This window comes from the organism of the source record quoted next, unplaced genomic scaffold (genome assembly GCF_019419815.1).
Source record: "Pyrus x bretschneideri cultivar Hongxiangsu unplaced genomic scaffold, Pyrus_bretschneideri_v1 Contig9, whole genome shotgun sequence".
NCBI lineage: Eukaryota > Viridiplantae > Streptophyta > Magnoliopsida > Rosales > Rosaceae > Pyrus > Pyrus x bretschneideri.
Genome location: NW_025999831.1, coordinates 4926524 through 4946202, shown reverse-complemented (window position 1 = coordinate 4946202; position 19679 = coordinate 4926524). Strand labels below are relative to the sequence as shown.

General features: G+C 37.4%; 3 protein-coding genes across 3 annotated transcripts; 1 reads left to right on the top strand and 2 right to left on the bottom strand.

Annotated features, from left to right (window-relative positions):
• Positions 1-2074: 2074 nt before the first annotated feature.
• On the bottom strand, positions 2075-4797 carry LOC103936955 (F-box/LRR-repeat protein At3g26922). Its single transcript, XM_009346843.3, has 4 exons — positions 4538-4797; positions 3311-4270; positions 3083-3226; positions 2075-2511 (listed from the first exon to the last, which is right to left on the bottom strand). The coding sequence occupies exons 1-4, from the start codon at positions 4610-4612 to the stop codon at positions 2188-2190; spliced, it is 1503 nt and encodes a 500-aa protein (XP_009345118.2). The 5' UTR covers positions 4613-4797; the 3' UTR covers positions 2075-2187.
• A 2344-nt stretch (positions 4798-7141) lies between these two features.
• Positions 7142-12716, top strand: LOC103936954 (glutamate receptor 2.8-like). Its single transcript, XM_009346842.3, has 5 exons — positions 7142-7415; positions 8419-9785; positions 10083-10392; positions 10491-10894; positions 12053-12716. Exons 1-5 carry the CDS (start codon positions 7142-7144, stop codon positions 12365-12367), a joined length of 2670 nt encoding a protein of 889 aa, XP_009345117.3. The 3' UTR covers positions 12368-12716.
• A 138-nt stretch (positions 12717-12854) lies between these two features.
• LOC103936952 lies at positions 12855-19351 on the bottom strand. The gene is given in 12 exon segments (XM_009346839.2): positions 12855-13215; positions 13218-13512; positions 13764-13877; positions 14025-14222; positions 14617-14790; positions 14951-14988; positions 14991-15159; positions 15425-15716; positions 15803-16870; positions 17023-17068; positions 18825-18932; positions 19198-19351. Coding segments are annotated over 9 exon segments (2349 nt in total). The 5' UTR covers positions 16825-16870; positions 17023-17068; positions 18825-18932; positions 19198-19351; the 3' UTR covers positions 12855-13168.
• Positions 19352-19679: the final 328 nt, after the last annotated feature.

The window sequence follows — 19679 nt, the reverse complement described above, 5'->3', positions numbered from 1 at the left end:
TTAACTCCCATGTTTCGGCTTATCCTCAAACAATTAACCCTACTTTTCTTCGTGGGCTGAATAACCTTCATACGTGCTCTAGCTATATTGGGGAATGTTCCAGTAGTCAAGCTGAGGTGAGCTTGGGCACGATATTGGGGGAGACTGACAAGAGTCTTGGTAGTGACATAGTCAATGAAGTGGTTCCTGTTGCTGACCTTGAAGTACATGTAAATCCTATAGAGAGAAACTCAATCTCAGTACCACCAGAAGATAGAGAAAATAAAAGTGCAGGCTATCAGAACGCTAATTTTGAGACAAACCGTATTTTTAGCCATTGGGACGGTAATACTGATGGCGGAGGTGATAATTCGGTGGGGAGTGCAATCAATATTGGACCTGTCATACCCTCACAGAACCATGAATTAAATCAGTTTCAGTATTGTAACAATGAAGCCTACGGCCAGAAGCTCAGTCAAAACCCTAACTCCTCGTATCTTCTTCAAAACTCCCATGTTTCGGCTTATCCTAAAACAATTAATTCAACTTTTCTTCCGGGGCTGAATAACCTTCATACATGCTCTAGCTATATTGGGGAATGTTCCAGTAGTCAACCTGAGGTGAGCTTGGACACAAAATTGGGGGAGACTCACGAGAGTCTTGGTAGTGACATAGTCAGTGAAGTGGTTCCTGTTGCTGACCTTGAAGTGCATGTAAACCCTATAGAGAGAAACTCAGTACTACCAGGAGATAGAGAAAATGGAAGTGTTGTCGAAGTCTCAGGGGTGTCCAAATCAGGTCATGTATTGGACACTTCTAGTTGGAAGGACTTGTTGTTGATGAGCTTAAACGATCCAGATTGTAAATTATGAAAAGGCTGCTTGCAAAAGCCAAGTGGTCTGTTTGTCCTTTCAATTTATCTGTTATGTTACTTGTTATGGAACTTTGGTTACACCACGATGGGACCACAAGAAGTAACATAACAAGTCGGAATCAGGTTTCGAGAGGGTCCCTCAGGGTCCACCTGGGTGATTGCTTATATGCCATGTTGATCTTATTACATGTTTTGAGATATCTGGAAATAAGATTTATCTTGTGATATTCTGGATTTGTGATTACTTTGGATTTATGGTTTTACAATGAGATATTCTGGACTTGTGATTTTGCCCATTGGATTTTACATGATGACTATATATGTAGTATGGATTATATATATATAAGGTTTTCAAACAGGGCGTTGTTACGTTAAAAAGGAAAAAAGGTTCTTAGAAAATTTTCTTTTTGTCCACTTGCGCTTTTCTGTTTTGCACCTCCTTCAAGATTTAGTTGCAGAGATCCGTTCAATATCTAGGACCATTGGCAGCTCTGAAAAACCTCCCGAAGTGTAGGGAGAAGAATTGTATTTCCATTTTGTACGAGTATCCATCCTTTAGAGGATAGGATAACTGGATTGTTAATGTACATCTTAAACTTTTGTTGTATTAGTTTAACTTATGCTCTGAACATGAACTACATGCATGTAATAGAGGATCAGAGACCCAATAGGTTTGGCCTTTTGAGGATTGTGGAACAAGATTGTATGTTTTTAATAAGAACCTTGTTCTAACCTTCAACGCATGGCACATAAACTCTGTTTGTATTATTGCTCAACACATAACCTCCTTTGCACAATTAGTCTGCTATATATATATATATATATATATATATCTATCTCAGACTTGCAAGGTAAGTTTCTACACAATAACCACCTAACTAACTAATCATCCAATCTCATGACAAGTGTCAATCATCTAATAAGGGTTCCATGATCTAACCAAACATACACCTATCTCTTAATTTGGATAACCCATCTTAGTATCCTATCAGTTTCTCACAAGTAAATAGACGAGTATTTACTTTATAAATAAGCGAGGTTTTGTCAAATTTTTGGTAGACTTTCTTTATAATGTAAGTCGTTATGTCAACATGCGTAAAATGACTTCGTCACAATCCAGCATGGGCTAGCATGCCATGATTTCGGCTACCAAGATATCAAGGTCGGGGTGTGTCACTATTAATCTTGTGATTAGCTAAATATACTAACTCACCAGTAACATGCACAACAGTAAAATTTATGCTCATAAACTATGCCATTTTTGTTTATTACAAACACTATCTACTTAGTTAATCACCAATACAATCTATCGAAAATCTGAGCAAATGCTCTTTTTATAAGCATACAAATTCTATGGTTGAAGGAACTTCTTCTATAAGCTGCTGCCTTGCAAGATTTCTTGCCTTCTCTTCCCTCACCACTTCTTCAACAGTCTTCTTTATTCTGTGCATGGGAAAACAATAATGTGGTTCGATAGGATCGGTGGGATCAATAACAATTTTCTCCAGTTCAACGGCATTCTGTATCAAGAATTTGACAATTTCAAGATCACTTGCGCGACCATCATACCCTACAATTTCCACTACCTTGAGATAGCGATGGGAGCATTTCGATGGTTTCTTAAATCTCATTTCTCTTCTCTCGCATAATGGGTACAACTGCGGTAAGGAAACAACTTAATTAGTGTAAATAGCACAAGAACAAAAAGTTGCAGGAAGTTTATAGGCACAAAATAGAACTATCATTTAGTCTGCAAGTCTTTGGAACAATAAAGTTGAACTTGGGAAGCTACCAAATAGGATTACCCAGTAGAATTACCATTAAGACAATCTAGCAAATCCGTACATTCTTGACTTCAAAATATATGCAGGACACCTTTGTTCGATATAGAGTTTCATTTCTTCTATCTCACATGCATTACGGTGGTAAACTTAATTTTACAATTAAAAGGAATTGAATAACAGGACACATTAAGTAAAAGACATTTAAGAGATGCACCACGACCCGCTTTCTGGATTCGGATCCCTAACTCCCCTCCCCCACCCCCAAACAACTATCCTAAAATCTTCATTGGGAAGCAAAATTGCTACCAAATAGGTTGTTGAATATCTTTACGATTAAACCCCGGACAATACACCACATCCCTGCTCCCTTGACTAAAACCTCATACACAAAATCACCAAAGTACACAAAGTTTTAATGGGTGATCTACCAAATAAAAATACATACCTCCAACACAAGTTTGTGCAAGTAAGGAGATGCCTTAATGAAAGAAGCTAACTGTAGAAGGATGAAAGCATCATTTGCTTGAAATTTTAGTTCCAAATGCTTGAGGTTTGCTAGTATAGGGAATACACGATTCCTTTCCTGGAACTGAAAACCAAACCAGGATTAAGGCACTTAACAAAATCGAACAAAAGAAAAGAGAACTATCACATACAAATTAGATGTACTAACCAGAAGTCCGTTCAGCTTGAGAATCTCTAGCTTAGAAATACAGCATGAAAGTTGGGTGAAGGCGTCTTGTATGCTCTTATATGAATAATCACATACCTCAACAAGAAGTGGTACATTCCTAAGAAGCATGTTTATTTCACATCCAACATGAGTAAACGAAACAAGGTTTGCGTCACATATCTCTATGCTTTTGAAGCTTGAGCATTGTTGTATCACTAGGTACTTCAATGAAATCGATGGACCAACAACACTTAGATTACGCAAATTTGGTGAATCATCCACCAATAACCGTTCAAGAACAGGACAGCTTGACAAGAAGTACTCAAGAACGTCTCCATCCACATCAACACTTTTGAAATTAAGAACTGTGAGGGACTTAAAGCCAATGCACGCACAAGGATTGGGGCTTGGAATATCAGAACACAAGTGCTTCAAGGTGGAATCTTTTTGGATACCCAAAAGCTCGTGCGGAAATGTATAGCACGGAAAAAACTTCCGAGGAAAAACACCATACGATAACAAGTCCAACTCAAGCATTTGAACTCCCTTTTTCATAGCAAACTGAATCCATTTATCAATGGAACTTGAAAACCTAGGATCTAGATCGAAACAAACCCTGAATTGCTCAATGGTTGGACCTTGATGCTGTTCCATCACACTGTTCACCCAATCGACGTACTTACGGATTTCCAACTCTCTTGCTCCTTCTCTGAGATCAGCCAAACTGCATAAAGTTTTCTCAGCATCAAAGTCGAGAGTACTAGTAGATGCTAGCACATGCCGCCACACATGCTGCCATCGCCTAGAAAGTACGCTAGTAGCTTGTGCTTCCTTTAGTGGCAAGAGAGACAGTATACTAACAAGAACTTCATTCGGCAACGTACTAATTCGGTCCAAATCCAACAAGTTGTTGTCTTCATGCTTATTTTTCTTCCTACTTCTCAAATTGTAACCACCACCCTATGAATTGAACCCCAAAAAACAGAAACAAATGTTAAGACTAAGTTTTACCAGGTAATCTCCTCTCTTTCATGATTTCCTTAAATAACTAAATCAATTTTGCACAAAACATAGACAAAGTACGAGGAACCAATCAGAAAAACAGAACCAAACGAATCAGACGAACTGACGATATATGGGAAAGAATTTTAACATTAAAAATGCTGTTTTTTTATACTAGTTGGATACATGGGAAGAAGAAAGATGCAAAATTTATAGCAATTTTACCTGGTCTTGTGAAAATTGAGAAGGTGGTCGACGCTGCAACCTTTTCTTCACTAAATCCGACGGTGGCCCTTCCATCTTACAAATCTTAATATGGAGGTTGAGATTTTGGGAAGTGGGATTTTCTGGGTTTAGTTCATCCGGTACTGTGTCGTCTTCATCTCTCTCAATCTCTCAAAACTCAACTGATGCGACTCAGCTCGGACGCTCATTTTTCGGGTCTTACTGGTTTAGCCTTGTTGGACTTTCTCTGTGCTTTGTCCGCCTTCTGTTTGGGCCGTGCTTGTATTTTGCTACCTTCAGGCCTTTGTTTTGTTGGACACCTTTCCTGAAAATCTTTTGTTTCTATTTGTTGAAACCTATAAAATAGAAATTAACGAATCATCTGTAGTGTGTGATTATGTACAATATTAGTTTTTGTTTAGTTTATGGATAAGATAGACAATTAATTCATAGAAAGTCCAAGCTCCATTCACAAACAAAGTCAAACAAATTTTCATTGACTTATATATTGTATATACATTATCGTGGTTGGGACATTGCTTTCATTTTACTAATACTGAGATGTAATCTACCTACATTGAAGCTTCAAAGAAATTCGAACGAGATTTCCTTATATATTGTATACATTTTTTCTGGAACTGCAGGATCATTATAGAGATAATGGAGATATATTTGTGAATCAGACAAAATATATTAAGGATCTCATTCATAAGGCAGGTTTGAAGTCTTGTAAACCTACAAATACTCCTTGCAAGCCCCACAACTCAATGCTTGTGACAGAAGGCACCCCATTACAAGATCCTAGTACATATAGAAGTATAGTTGGTTCACTGCAGTATTTGACCTTCACAAGGCCAGATATTGCTTTTGCAGTAAACTCAATATGTCAATTCATGACTACACCAACTGATCTGCATCTAGAGCAATAAAGAATACTAAGATACCTTCAAGGAACAATTTAGGTTGGAATTTGTTACTCAGCAACTACAGAAATGAGTTTAAATGCATTTTTAGATGTAGATTGGGCTGCAGACCTCAATACCAGAAGATTAGTAACATGGTATGTAGTATTTCTTTGAAGCAATCCTATCCCTTGGTAGTCTAAGAAACAAAATTTTGTTTCAAAAAGTACAACTGAAGTAGAATATAAAGCTTTAGCTCATACAGCTATAGATATTACTTAGGTGAGATATATTTTAAAATATTTGAATGTGTTCTTGCCTAACCCTTCTGTGATACACTATGATAACATTCAACAATTTCACTCAGTGCCAATCATGTGTTCCATTCTGGAATAAAACATTTGGATACAGATTATCACTTTTGTGAGAAAGGGTACCACAAGGTGATTTGGAAGTGGTTTATGTTCCAGCAAATGATCAAGCTGCGGATATTTTGACTAAGGGTTTACATGGTCCATCCTCTATCAAGCATTGTTACAATCTGCTACTAGGAAATCCTAGTTGAGATTGAGGGGGAATATTAACCATACTAATGATTTAGCAGCTGACTAATGACATGGTAGACTTGCAGTTGAGGATTGATGACTTGGCATTTGATCGGTTAGTATTGTTGTAACTAAATGATAGGTTCTTAGGTTGTTGTTAGAGTTAGTAAAGTTGAGCTCTATAAGCTGAGATATCCTTGTAAGAATGTATTGTGAATCATTAACACAGAAATACAAAGACTCTTTTCTCTCCATTCTTAGCTTTCCTTTCTTCTTTGATTCTTGATTTTTCTGCTTTCTCAATACATCAAAGAAATTTAAACTTTTGAAAGGATAGTTTGAACTCAAGTGCTTATGCAATTTTAGCCTTTTGGAGTAGAACGATGTAGGACACACAAGGGGTCATTCTCCAGTCCAAAGGTGAATGGTCGACACACTTTGGACATAGAAAAATATGCACATACAAATAAGTGGGAGGAATGAACCATACCCTCATAGAAAAAACGAGGAAAGATGCATACAAGGAAAAAATTGTGACACAAAGCTTAACTCTCAAACAAAACCTAAAAAGGTAAAGAAAGTCAATGTGCAAAAGAAAAATATTACAATAAATATGTCACCGAGGTTGTAAAAGGTCCATTTACATTTCCAAGTTTACAACTCCGGTTGCCTAACACAGCTATATCTTACAAATCTCAACAGATTCCCATGAACTGCAAGGTCTTTGTTTACTTTTGATAGAAAATCTATTGTTTCTATTTGCTGAAATCTATAAAATATATAAGCAATTAATTCGTAGAAAGTACAAGCTCCATTCACATATCAAAGTAAACAATTAATTGTTCATCTGTAGTTTAGGGAAACAATTAATTCGTAGAAAGTCCAAGCTCCATCCACATGTTATGAAACAACAAAGCCAAACAAATTTTCATTGACTTGTATATTGTATATTTATTATTGTGGTCAGGACAACGGATTGCAGTTTCCTTTCATTTTACTAATACTGAGATGTAATCCACCTACATTGAAACTTCAAAGAAATTCGAACGAGTTTTCCTTGAAACTTCCTCATCCATAATTAATTAATGATTCCATAACTATATAAATATCTTCTTAGTCGGTGCCAATGAATTGCAAACCTTTCCAGAGATTAAAAGATGATCAAGAATCCTATGAGCCATGTTTCTTGTCTTGTCTTCTGGTTGTTACTGTTTAAGACTTTATTGGCCATGGCCGGCATGGCACAAAACACAACGATACCAGTAAATGTGGGGGTGATCCTTCACTTTGATTCCTTGTTCGGAAAGGTGGGTTTGAGCTGCGTTAACATGGCCCTCTCTAACTTCTACGCTTCTCATGCTTACTACAAGACTAGGCTGGTCCTTCACACCAGGGACTCCATGAGAGATGTTGTTGCTGAAGCTGCTGCAGGTTCTCTCTCTACTTTTAATTTTTTCCATTTCTTTTATCTTTACCTTTTTTATTATTTTGATGTTACATGCATAGTTTCGAAGCATAACCGATTGCTTCCTAGGAATTGTACTTTTGGGTTCAGTTTTTGTTCACCACATGTTCATCATTTACTATCCTTTCTTAGAATGTGTCACGTGTTATATAGATTGACCAAGATTAACCTATGATAATAAAGGTGAGTTCAGGTTCAATGGACTCATCTAAAGTGAGTTTTTATCTTAACAGGTCTTGGTGTTACTAGAAATGAACCGTCAAATTGAACTTTAGATTTAGTCTCTCAAGAGTGATATAGTTCCTTACACCTCTTGGTACTGGTTTGGTATTGAATTGCTTTTATAAAAAATGGCTATAAAAAAAAAAGCTTAGTTTAAAAAGGTGTTTGGCAAACATTTAAAAACAACTTATTTTCACAGTTTTGGGTGAAAAAAAATAAAATGAAAACTTAAAGCAGTAAAAATGAGTTTATTCTCATAGCGCAGCAGAAGCAGTTTTGTTTTAAAACACAACAATACCAAACCAACCCTTACTGGAATTTCCTTTAGCCTGCTCTACCTAGTTAGAAACAAAGTTCGGATACCAATTTCGACCAGTATGGATCCATTACTAATAAGTCTGCGATACACTGCAGCACCGATATGGTTCCCAAATTAAATGCATAAATCCAATACCTTGGGTGATCATGCGCAATGGACTTATTGATCAGGTGTAGTGTTTATCTTAAAAGATCTTAATGCTGAAAGTAATTAATGAATTGTCAACTCTTTACTTGTGGGTCATTGTGATACTTTTCTGAGGTGGATTATGTTCGTCCACACTCTTGGCTTATAAGTTATATCGAGCCACATAAGCCCAACTGACTATTCCCCGTTAGGTATGGGTGAAATAAATTCGACTTTTTTTGTACCAATTTAGAACTGCATCAGAATTTACTTTAATTTCTGCTTTTCCACCCCTTAAACAGCTTTAGAATTGATAAGGGACGTTGAAGTGCAAGCTATTATCATAGGACCGGAGTCATCAAAAGAGGCCAACTTCGTTATTGAGCTTGGAGACAAAGCTCAGGTGCCCGTAATCTCATTTTCGACAACGAGTCCTTTCCCAGCTACTTCTCAGACATCATATTTTTTCCGAATTGCACAGGATGACTCATCTCAAGTGAAAGCCATAAGTTCCATCTTCCAAGCCTTTGGATGGAGTGAAGCTGTTCTCATCTATGTTGACAACGAGTTTGGAGAGGGAGTAATACCTTACCTGGGTAATGCTTTGCAAGAAGTTGGTGCTCGTATCTCCTACTGGAGTGTCATCCCTCCAGTGGCCACTGATGACCATATTGTTTCAAAGCTTCAACACTTGATGACTATGAAAACAAGGGTATTCATAGTACACATGTTGCCTTCTGTTGGTTCTAGGGTTTTTGCCAAGGCAAAAGAGATAGGCATGATGAGTGAAGGTTATGCTTGGATAATGACAGATGGGATGACAAACTTTTTTGGTTCCATAAATTCTTCTGCCGTAGATAACATGCAAGGGGTGTTGGGTTTGAAAACTTACATCCCAAATACACAGGAGCTTGAACATTTCAGAGTCAGATGGCAGCAAAAATTCCAAAACGACAATCCAACTATTCTAAATGTTAAGTTGGATGTTTTTGGACTGTGGGCTTACGATACTGCTGGGGCACTGGCCATGGCAGTGGAGAAGGTTGGGAGTTCTAAAAACTTCAGCTTCCAAAAGACAAACACTTCTGACAGAGCCAATGATCTAGAAACCCTAGGGTTCTCTCTAAGTGGTCCTCAACTTGTCCAAGCACTATCGAGTACAATATTCAGAGGCCTCTCAGGTAATTTTACTCTTGTTAATGGACAACTTCAGTCATCAGATTTTCAGGTGGTTAATGTGATTGGTAATGGGGAAAGAGGACTTGGATATTGGACACCCAAAGATGGACTTGTGAGAAACATGAAGTCTGCAAACACAAACTCAAACACAAGCATAAACACATATTCTACCACTTCCAATGCCAGTAGTCTTGGACCTATTATATGGCCTGGTGACACAACCACCATTCCAAAAGGTTGGCAGAATCCTAACCATGGGAATACATTGAAAATTCTAGTTCCAGTGAAGCGTGGGTTTAAAGAACTTGTAAACGTGACACTTGATCCTAGCACTAACACAACCATGATCACTGGATTCTGTATTGATGTCTTTAAAGCCACAATCGAACAATTACCATATGCTGTTTCCTATGAATTTTACCCTTTCGTGAAGCCTAATGGTGAGGCAGCTGGCAGCTACAATGATTTGATCTTTCAACTGTTTCTTGGGGTAAACTGCTTATCCTTTGCTACTATTTTGGTTACATCATAGTAAAAGCTAGGTAAACTACATATATTTGTGTTTCTCTAACCGCATCTATAGTAGAGAGAAACTTACATACACTAGGCCTATATCACCAGTACTCTGCATTTCTCTCTCTCTCTTTACATGATTAATTGGTCCCTTGACGATAGAGACATGAAAATCAATAGTGGTACATTAGGTGCTATATTCTGCTAAAAGAGATGAGACCACAGAAACTGTCCAATTTCTTCATAAAATCTAATGTCATGTATTACTTGGCAGAACTATGATGCTGGAGTGGGAGATATAACGAATAGAGCAAATAGGTCGCTGTATGTTGACTTTACATTGCCTTATACAGAATCTGGGGTATCAATGGTGGTACCTATCAAACATAGCAAAAGTAGGCAAGGTGCATTGGTGTTCTTGAAGCCTTTTACTTGGGACCTTTGGGTAATAACCTGTTGTTGTTTCATCCTCATTGGATTCGTTATCTGGGTTCTTGAACACCGGATAAACGAGGATTTTCACGGGCCTGGCGGGCCTGCCGTAAGCTTTTGGTTCTCCTTCTCAACCATGGTTTTTGCACAGAGTACGTGTTTTGTTCATATGGATCCATAGATTATTTAGTCATCATTAATTGTCCATTTGCTTTCTTTTAACCTTATTTATACTTTTTTTTTGTCACAGGGGAGCGACTAGTGAGCAACTTGTCTAGGTTTGTAGTGGTAGTATGGTGTTTTGTAGTCCTCATATTAACTCAAACCTACACAGCAAGTTTAACATCGTTGTTAACCGTCGAAAAGCTCCAACCAACCGTTACTGACGTAGGCCAGCTCCTCAAGAATGGAGACTTTGTTGGCTTCCAAGAAGGTTCATTTGTCCAGGAGTTACTGACACATGAACTAGGGTTTCATGTGGAAAAGCTTAGGGCCTACAGATCGACACAAGAGTTGGCTCAACTTTTTGAAAAGGGCGGTGTTTCTGCTGCCTTCGATGAAACCCCATTCATGAACCTTTTTCTTTCAACTTATTGCTCAGAATATACCATGATTGAAGCAACGTTATTCAATGCTGACAGTGGTTTTGCCTTCGTAAGTTAATCTACTAATTGCTTTTTCTCTTTTGATATGCATTCTCCCTAGCATTACCATGAAACATTGAGTCTCTTAGGTCCGTTTGATAAGCAATTCATTTTTCATCTTTTTTAGGCTTTTTAGTTAAAATGGCATAACTCCTCAATTTGGTCCCTGAGATTTGAAATTAATAGAATTTGTCCCTGAATGTGTCCACCATCAATCATTTTGATCATTCTTTGAAAAATCTCCATTAAATAAGAATATAATAATTAACCAAAATACCCTTAATTTTTGTCAAATCATTTTGGCACATTGTTTATTAAATTGAGGGTATATTTGTCATTTTGATCCTTAATTAACATAAATTTGCATGGAATGACCAAAATGATTGATAATGGACAATCTTCGGGCCCACTTCTATTGATTCCAAATTTCAAGAACCAAAGTGATGTGTTATGTAAATCTCAAGGATATTTTTGGCTAAAAAGCCTTTTTTTTTTTTAAAATAAAAAAAATTTTAAAAAAAAAAAAAAAAAAAAAACCGATACAAATTTTGGAAACTCAAAATAGTAGCTTTTAGTTTTTAGGATGAAAACTGAAAATAAAAAACAAAAACAAATTTTCAGAAAAAAAAAAAAAAACTGAAAACTGAAAAAGGAAATGGTATCAAACTGCTCTTTACAAATTCATTCATCAAATGACATTTGCAGTAATATATTAATTCAAAGTGATAATTTGTTTGAGGTCAAAATATTTTCAGGATTTGGGCAATCAAAATTTTGTGCTTTAAAGAAGAGATAAATGATGAAGAGATATTTTTCAAAAGATTTTAGTTTTGGGGATGTATTGTACATGGAGTTTGAGGGAGTTCACTTGTGTAGAATTATGAATACATGGATTTTTGAGGGAGTTTACTTGACTTGTATAGAATTCATGAGGATTTTGATTGAATCTACACGTATTTTAACATACTTTGTGAGATGCTCATCAAATATGAAATTATTTATTTACCTTAACTTAATTTCCTATAATTTTCAAATTGAATTTGAACCAAGCTCCAAGACACTCACACAAAAACAAGTCCTCTGATTATTATTATTCTTGTTGTTATTTAAATGCATGTTTTCTCATGCATGTGGGATTATAATCCTTCTTTGATTTGGTGGGGTGCAGGCCTTCCCAAGAGGTTCACCTCTAACTCTTGATGTTTCAAGGGTGATCACTAATCTGCAAGAGCAAGGTAAAATAGAGAGCATCAAGGACAAATGGTTCAAGAAAGATGCAGGTTGTAAGAGGGACCCTGCCACCACTTCCATTAGCTTCAATAGTTTGTGGGGATTATTCTTGCTTGTTGGGGTTTCTTCAGCATTTGCTCTTCTCGTACATGCAGCTATGTTCTTCTACCAGAATAGGCACCTGCTGATACTCCCTGATCCGAATGCTTCACTCTGGCACAAACTATGCAAGATAGTTACCTTCACATTATAAGTCCAGTTGAATCCTCACTAGACGCCATGAGTAACATTTCGTTGGGCGTCGGTGCCAGTCAAACGACACCGAAAGCAGCAAGTGCCTACCCCGCATGGTGAATTGAATCCCCATGGTGAAGCAATCCATGATATTCAGCCAGCTATTTAGATACACAACTGATGTAGTAGTGGTCGAATTAGAGATCGAAATTGCGTAATGAAAGCTGTGCGTCGTTTGATGACAAATACGACCGAAACTGAAAAAACCAAGTTATACTTGTTAACTGCATCTCAATTCATTATGTAATAGACAAGGAAATGAATTCTTACATTCCGACCAACCAAACGAGGCGACAATGAACGAACCTTAATAGTATTTGTTAACCAAGTACCACCGGTTGGGGATTTGGGCCACACACTGGCCAGCCATCATAATTTACGGCGAGTCATCTTTGATAGCATTCGTTGGGATCGGAATAGATAATTCACTATATCTATATCAAATATTGAAGGAAGAAATGAAGGTCCGGTTTGATAACTATTTCGTTTACAATTTCTAGTTTTCTCTTTTCAAGTCTCAAGCCTCTCTGATGCATTTGGAATATAGATTCTTCCAGATCGAGTTTATTGCGTATGAGTAATTTAAATCAGATGGCAGCTTAATACAACATACGTAAACGCTAATGGCTCAGGCCACATTTTTGCCTAAATCCTCTTGATATTTCCATTTCATTATTCACAGCTCTGTTTAAGTTTTCTCCATACTTTCATGATCCAGAAAACCAACGGATATACACATGTCGAGTCCGCTCTTTGAAAATTACGCAGACCACACCTCACGAAGGAGTTCATACCTCGCATTCGTGCAGGCATGACCTTTATGCTCATGCTTTCCGTTTCCATTCCATTTGCTACGATAGTTGGAGTTGATGGTAATTTGTCAACGATGGATGAAAGCGGTGAATCCAACTCCTCCAGCTCCTCATCACTTGTATATCCCTTTCGTTGTACAACTGAGACATTCCTTTCCAGTTGCGAACTTCCTCCTGCTTCTGAAACTTTTTCTGCCACATCAGCTGAGGAAGGTGGGGTGTACACAACTGGTGCCGCTGTGTAAGGGAAGCTCCTCACCAGTTCTCCTGACAATCTGCGCTCCATAATGCTCTGAAGAAATGATGAAAGCGTACGTCAAACCTTCAGCGTTGTTAATTTTGTTTTTGCCATAGCAAAAGCGCATTTCTTCATTAGAAACTACAGAATATGGTCCATTTGGTTTCACATTTTAACATTAAACAAAAGATCCTTAAAAAAAGTTCAAGAAAAAACGTTGTCAAATTTTTCAAACCTACACAGTTATAATTGCAAAAACACATCAGGCCACAGAACACAAAAACTGAATAAAAGCAAAAGTATACCTCGGCATTCAGTGCCTCCAATACAGCTCCTGGGACAGCATCTGGACAGAACTCGTCTGGTGTGAAGTTACAAAGTATCCGCTTAACTAATGGAAGACTAATTGATGGGCAGACCTAGTAAACATGAAAGGAAACAAATTTGAATCAGCCCAAAAGGAGAAGTGAACACGACGCCAGAAAATTCAGATAAGTTGAGGCAGTCAAACTAAAACCACAGCCATTTCCTTTCAATAAGAAGGCAATGAGATTATAAAAACTAACCTCCTTTCTGATTCTCCTATCAATAAGCATGTCTTTGGGAAGCATCAAAAGATCACTCAAGGCATTCAGAAGAAGAAAGGATTTATCACCATCCCCACTCTGCCCGTCATCATCCTCACTGCCAGGGTGATCTTCTTGCAGGGAATCATCAGCATCCATGTCAAACGTATCACTTAGCCATCTAGACCAATTTCCAACCTGCATGACATGAAGCCTCCTCATTATTTAAATCTAGCAATCACATTTTTTTAAAATAAGACCCAAGGACTTAAAAGTATTATGAGGAAGGAGGCACAGGTCATGCCCCTGTCATGGATTCAAGCAAATGGTGAAGAGGACATTCATATATACGGTTTTATGAGTAACTAGTGAGCAATCTAAACCCCAACTAGTCGTTGCCGGCACTAAGAATCTCCAGGTAAGGACCACAGAAATAGCAATATTGAGGCCTTCTAAGCAACAAACTACCAATTTTCCTTGGGAATCCTTAAGAAAATGCATTTATAAATGATGTGAACCATTCAAAAGTGGATATTTATTTCTGTTTTAAAAAGAAGAAAAATAATTAAGTGAAAATGAGCATGATACTTACAGAATTCTTAAGTTGAGCACCAGACCCAAAACTCAAGTCGCCAGCAGGAATAGGTAGAACCCTGGAATCAAGAATGGGATCTGACACTGGATCAGTAGGGATTTCATGGGCAGATTCACGCAGAATAGCATTGAACATTGCCACATCTAGCCTTGCAACACAATGTTCCATTACCTAAAAGGTGCCATTGCAAAAGGAAAGCTCATACAAATGTTCTAGTGAAGAATAAATGATGAAGATGAGAAACTTTGGTGATTGAAATTAAATTCCAATGTCTGACGGAAAAAAATTTAACCACAGAGGGTTCTTAAATAGATATTCAATGATTTCATACCATTCTTGCCAAAACAGGCAAGCAGCCACACTTATGCCCCCTGCTCGAACAGGACAGAGTCGCTGAGAAGCATCCTGGAAAGCATTTTTCCATAGGTTGACAGAAAAGCTACCTTGCTTCTGATCACCCAGTGCAGGTCCTGACAACCTTACAGTCGTCTTATTTGTAGCTGAACTCTCAGCAGGAGATTGCATATTTGGAGTCAAAGCCTAAATAGATAAGACTCTGGTCAGCAAAACATAAAAGCAAATCAAGGCTACTACAAAAATCACAGGTTAAGTGACAATTAAGTTTTCAATCAAAATTAAAAATTATCGTCAGTCTATATAAATTCATGTATACACTTCAAGGAAAAAAATGACCTTGAACATGCAACTTATCCATCAAACAATATGATTGTCGTGATGTACAGAACCCAGCCACCTTTAACTGTTAAAAGCAAGAATGAGAGGTTCTTTGTTTGTGTAGGCGTACCTGCCACCATACTGACTCAACAATCCGAGAGAAAATCCAGGATTCAACTTTTTCTAATGCAGCTGTGAAGGTTCCTGTCTCTTGCCAGTCATCATCGAATTGCATTAAACTGTTCATTTGTTTGCTACCGGAACTACCCCTCCATTTCAGTGAGGCAGACTTCACTTCATTTCTCTTGCTAGTCCCATTTGACTCCGCAAACTTTACTGAAGGACTTGACTGGCATGAAATGCCAAATGCTTGTGATATGATCTCCCTTAGCACGACAATGTTTGACAACCAGAAGGTCAACCTTAACATACAAAAGGAAAAAATAAATCATTTTCCAGAAATCAGAGAACAGTTGTAACACTATGAACTATAACATGATAATTTTACCTGGGGACATCATTGCCACAGGACTTAGCTATCAATATAAGTCCTGATACAGTATTCTTAGCAATTGTCGCTCGCTTGTCCCGAGTCCAATGCTTGCAAGCATGGATATAAAGTCTAGAAATCCGCCGAGCTGGTGTGTGAACTTTATGCGCAGAGCTCCCATGCTCTGGTACTACAGAGTAGAGGGAAATTTCAAGAGCAGCAACTTCTCGCAGCTCTTCTTCAAGTTTCTCAATTCGCATTTCCATTTCTTCAATCTTTCGTTCCAAAGCTATTTCAACCTCTTGTTCACCATTTTCTTCCGCATTTACTATTTCATGGTCACTTTCTACAGTCTGAGCACCATTTGAGGCCCCATCAAGGATATCACTTACTCTTACCTCTTTAATAGGCTCATCATCAACCTCCTCAAATGATTCTGAGGAAGGTTCAACAGGAACTTCACTATCAGAAGAAGTTCTGGTTTTAACTCCCAAAGGCCCGTTGTTTGAATTAGTGACTTTTTTGGCAGTGTCATGCAACCCCTTGGATTTTGACTTAGTAGATTCACTACCAGATCTCTCCCTGGATCCATGAGAGCTTTTTGAGGAATTCTTCTTTGCAATGGTTTTGGGTACCCTTGAAGCTCTTTCAACTTTCTCATCCTCAAGGGTGGGTGAATCCCCTTGAGATGATACGGAGTCCTTTATTGTCTCGCAATCTGACACCTCGTCATCAATGTTCTCTTTGGAAGTCATTGGAGTAGCTTTCAGATCTTGAGGCACCTCCTCAAACCTGTTGACATCATCTACATAATGTATAACCAAGTTTTCATTAACTTCAGAGAGCTCTGGGCCCGTGTTTGAATCACTTACTAACGTACTGGGGTCTGTTTTAGCATAAGAGTCTTTGGATTCAGTTTCTTTTCCATTCAATGTCTTGCCGTTGTTCCCTTGATTCGGTTTATTGTCTCTCCTTTCACTTCTTCCAGTCCGCTTGGTGTTTTTAGTATTTGGGGTTTTCCTTTTGTCAACCTCCTTCATGCTTAACAAGGTTTAGTTCCTCCAGCTACAACAATCAAACGAAAGACTGTGACATGGAAGAAAACAAAACAATCAACAACCAAGCAAAGCTCTTCTCCTTATTACTTCCTAAGTGACGACTTGAAAACCAAAAAAACAAAGCAAAGAAACGGAGCCAAAACCAGCAATAGAAACATAAAGCAAAGGGATTAAAATTACCTCTTATGCAGCAACTTCCTTCAACTTTAAAATTATTTCGGTCAGCCTGCAAATTGGACATTGTTATGGGTCATCAACCGGAGACTTTTATGCGACGTTTTCCATGCAACAAAATCAAAACGGCGCTACACTGAGCGCGTTGAGTGCATCACAAAAAATGCAATGAAGAGCAAGCTTATGACTACTCTATTTAAAGGTCGTCTCAATCACAGAGCCTTACGTTCATTTCTCAACTCCAAAAGGATAGACAAAAGGATAGACAAAAAAAATCAAGGGAAAACTTGATTTAAGTCCAATTTTTTTAGCCAATAGTAGGAATAGTCCAATTTATTAAAATACATCCAATTCCTTAAATTTAATTATTTTATTATCAATAATTATCTATCCAATGATAAGATTTATTATAAAAATCAAATTTCTTCCTAATTATCTCTTTGATTATTATTTTTTTTTTTTAATTTCTTGTTCTTCCTCCTGCTTTAAACCCTATTTACAGATTTTATTTTTAATTTTTATAATCAACCTATATCACAGGTTAATTATTTTTATGTATCTATATGACATATTCTTTTTTATAATCAACGTGTCACAAATTCATGTGTCTTGCTTGTAGGTATATTATGTTTTTTCCTAACTTTTAGTTAGGTTTCATATCTCGTTTACATGTATAATATATATTCATATATTTGTTACTTGAGTTAAGGTACAATGTTTTGTAGATAATTTATGTTAGTATATTAGTTTTTTTTTTATTGTAAGATATTAATTAGATTTTTTGGAGTTGAAAATGCATAACATTAGAAGATTTTAATTGATTTTTAATATTTTTAATTTTTAAAAAATATAAAATAAGTATAAAAGAAATAAAAACATGTAATTAGATAATTGGACTCACTCTAAAAAACTATCTATGTTTTGGACCTAGATCTAAAAGCCCCAAAAATCAATCACAAGGACCAAACAAAGTTTGTTTACTCATTGTAAGGGACTTGTAGCTCAAGTAAATAAGAATCGCACAGCAAATGATTCCTCTGTACTAGATTCGGATCCCCCTCCCCCAATATCGCTCAAATCAAAATCATATTTTGTTTACTCACAAAAAGAAAAAAGTATATCTATTCATTCACTTCAAGAAGGCTCATTTGTCCCCTTTTTTTTTTTTTTTTACATATAAGACACGGGTATCCCAGTAATTTCAACCAGAAGGGTCGGAATCGTATACAGCACGGGAGGGCCACATTCCGAAACAGTGACTGATACATCTCAAACTCGTCTATTGTTATGCCAATTAATTAAGATAATGTGCCCGCCTTCACCCGAGTTCGAGCTTAAACTTCTCTTAACGTAGATTAGAATAGTTTAAAATATCGATTTTTGAAAAATATATTGTCAATTTTGGGAATCGGAATCAAATAAATAATCAAAACATGACACAAATCTATTATATTTTATGTCCACATCAAATGTGGAATAAAATGAATATATCCCGATCTAGCAACTGGCAACAGCTAAACCAACAAAAGATACTCAATTTTTTAAAATTTTAATTTTTAGCTTGACCAGCCAATAGAATCAAGTCAAATCGATGAAATTATAGAAACATCAACAAAAAAAAAGTAAAAAAAGTGAAAAAGTTGGCTGAATTAATCATCACAAACTAACAAAAATGGTAAATTTCCCTTTTGAATTTAATCACAATCATTTCCTACATATGTTAAGCTGACGACGTGGCAAGATCCTGACCGTATAATGTAAAATAACGTGAAGTTTCTGAAGTGAAGAAAGAAACGGCAACCACGTACCAGAAACGTGACCGGAGAAGATCCAACGCAATGTCGCAATCCGAGCTCAAAACGACGCCGAACTGAACCACACAAACACCAGCCGCAGTCTCTCCGTTAGCCGCGCGACTGCACCAAACACAAAAGAAAAACGACACGAAAGAGTGAGGAAATGCCACAATTGAAGAACTCGAATTCCAAAACCAAATGACGCCGGAAGCGATAAGCTCAGAAGAAAACGACAACAAGATCTTGGAAAAAGCTTCAGAATCCAGATCAGACGACTCAGAACACTGTAAAGGACCCGCTTTGGGGTGCGTGCCGTCTCTATCCGCCGGAAAAAGGCAGCACCGACCAGTCAAAAAAGTAACTGACAGTAAAAAGTTGTACTTACCGAAGGGGGATTTTTGCTGTGGGCGCTCCGGGATTATCAATAATTTCACGCCGATTAAGAGCTTTTCAGTTAATGGGGTGTTAAATTTTGTGAGGAATTTTCGGGGGAGGGAAGGTGCTATTTAAAAGGAGTGGGGGTGACAGTGTGAGGGGCACGGACATGGGGTAGTGGGGTGACCGGGAGATAAGTTGTCGGTGGGCGTTGGGTGACCGGGTAGTACCGGTTAAGGGGTTGCGTTACGCCGTTACGCGTCGTGGAGTGTAAGTATGGTATGGTATGCCTAAACTGCCATCATTGTTTTGGTGAATTACATTTGGAATAAAATTATCTTCTCTCTTTTCTTTTTCTTCTCATTCCCTCTCTTTCTATTTGAAAGATCACGGTTAAGATACGTCAACACTTAATACTAATTTTTTATAGAAAGAGAAAGACAAAATAGAGAATGTGAGAAAAAATGATGGAAAGAGGAGAGGAGAGAATCT

Bases quoted from the DNA above. Each gene is read 5' to 3' on its own strand.
- LOC103936955 (XM_009346843.3), bottom strand. From the start codon at position 4,612: ATGGAAGGGCCACCGTCGGATTTAGTGAAGAAAAGGTTGCAGCGTCGA. The intron at 4,271-4,537 runs GTAAAATTGCTA...TTCAATTCATAG, and splicing joins CTCAATTTTCACAAGACCAG to GGTGGTGGTTACAATTTGAG. The intron at 2,512-3,082 runs GTATGTATTTTT...TCCTTACCGCAG, and splicing joins TGCACAAACTTGTGTTGGAG to TTGTACCCATTATGCGAGAG.
- LOC103936954 (XM_009346842.3), top strand. From the start codon at position 7,142: ATGATCAAGAATCCTATGAGCCATGTTTCTTGTCTTGTCTTCTGGTTG. The intron at 9,786-10,082 runs GTAAACTGCTTA...ATTACTTGGCAG, and splicing joins TCTTTCAACTGTTTCTTGGG to AACTATGATGCTGGAGTGGG. The intron at 10,895-12,052 runs GTAAGTTAATCT...GGTGGGGTGCAG, and splicing joins CTGACAGTGGTTTTGCCTTC to GCCTTCCCAAGAGGTTCACC.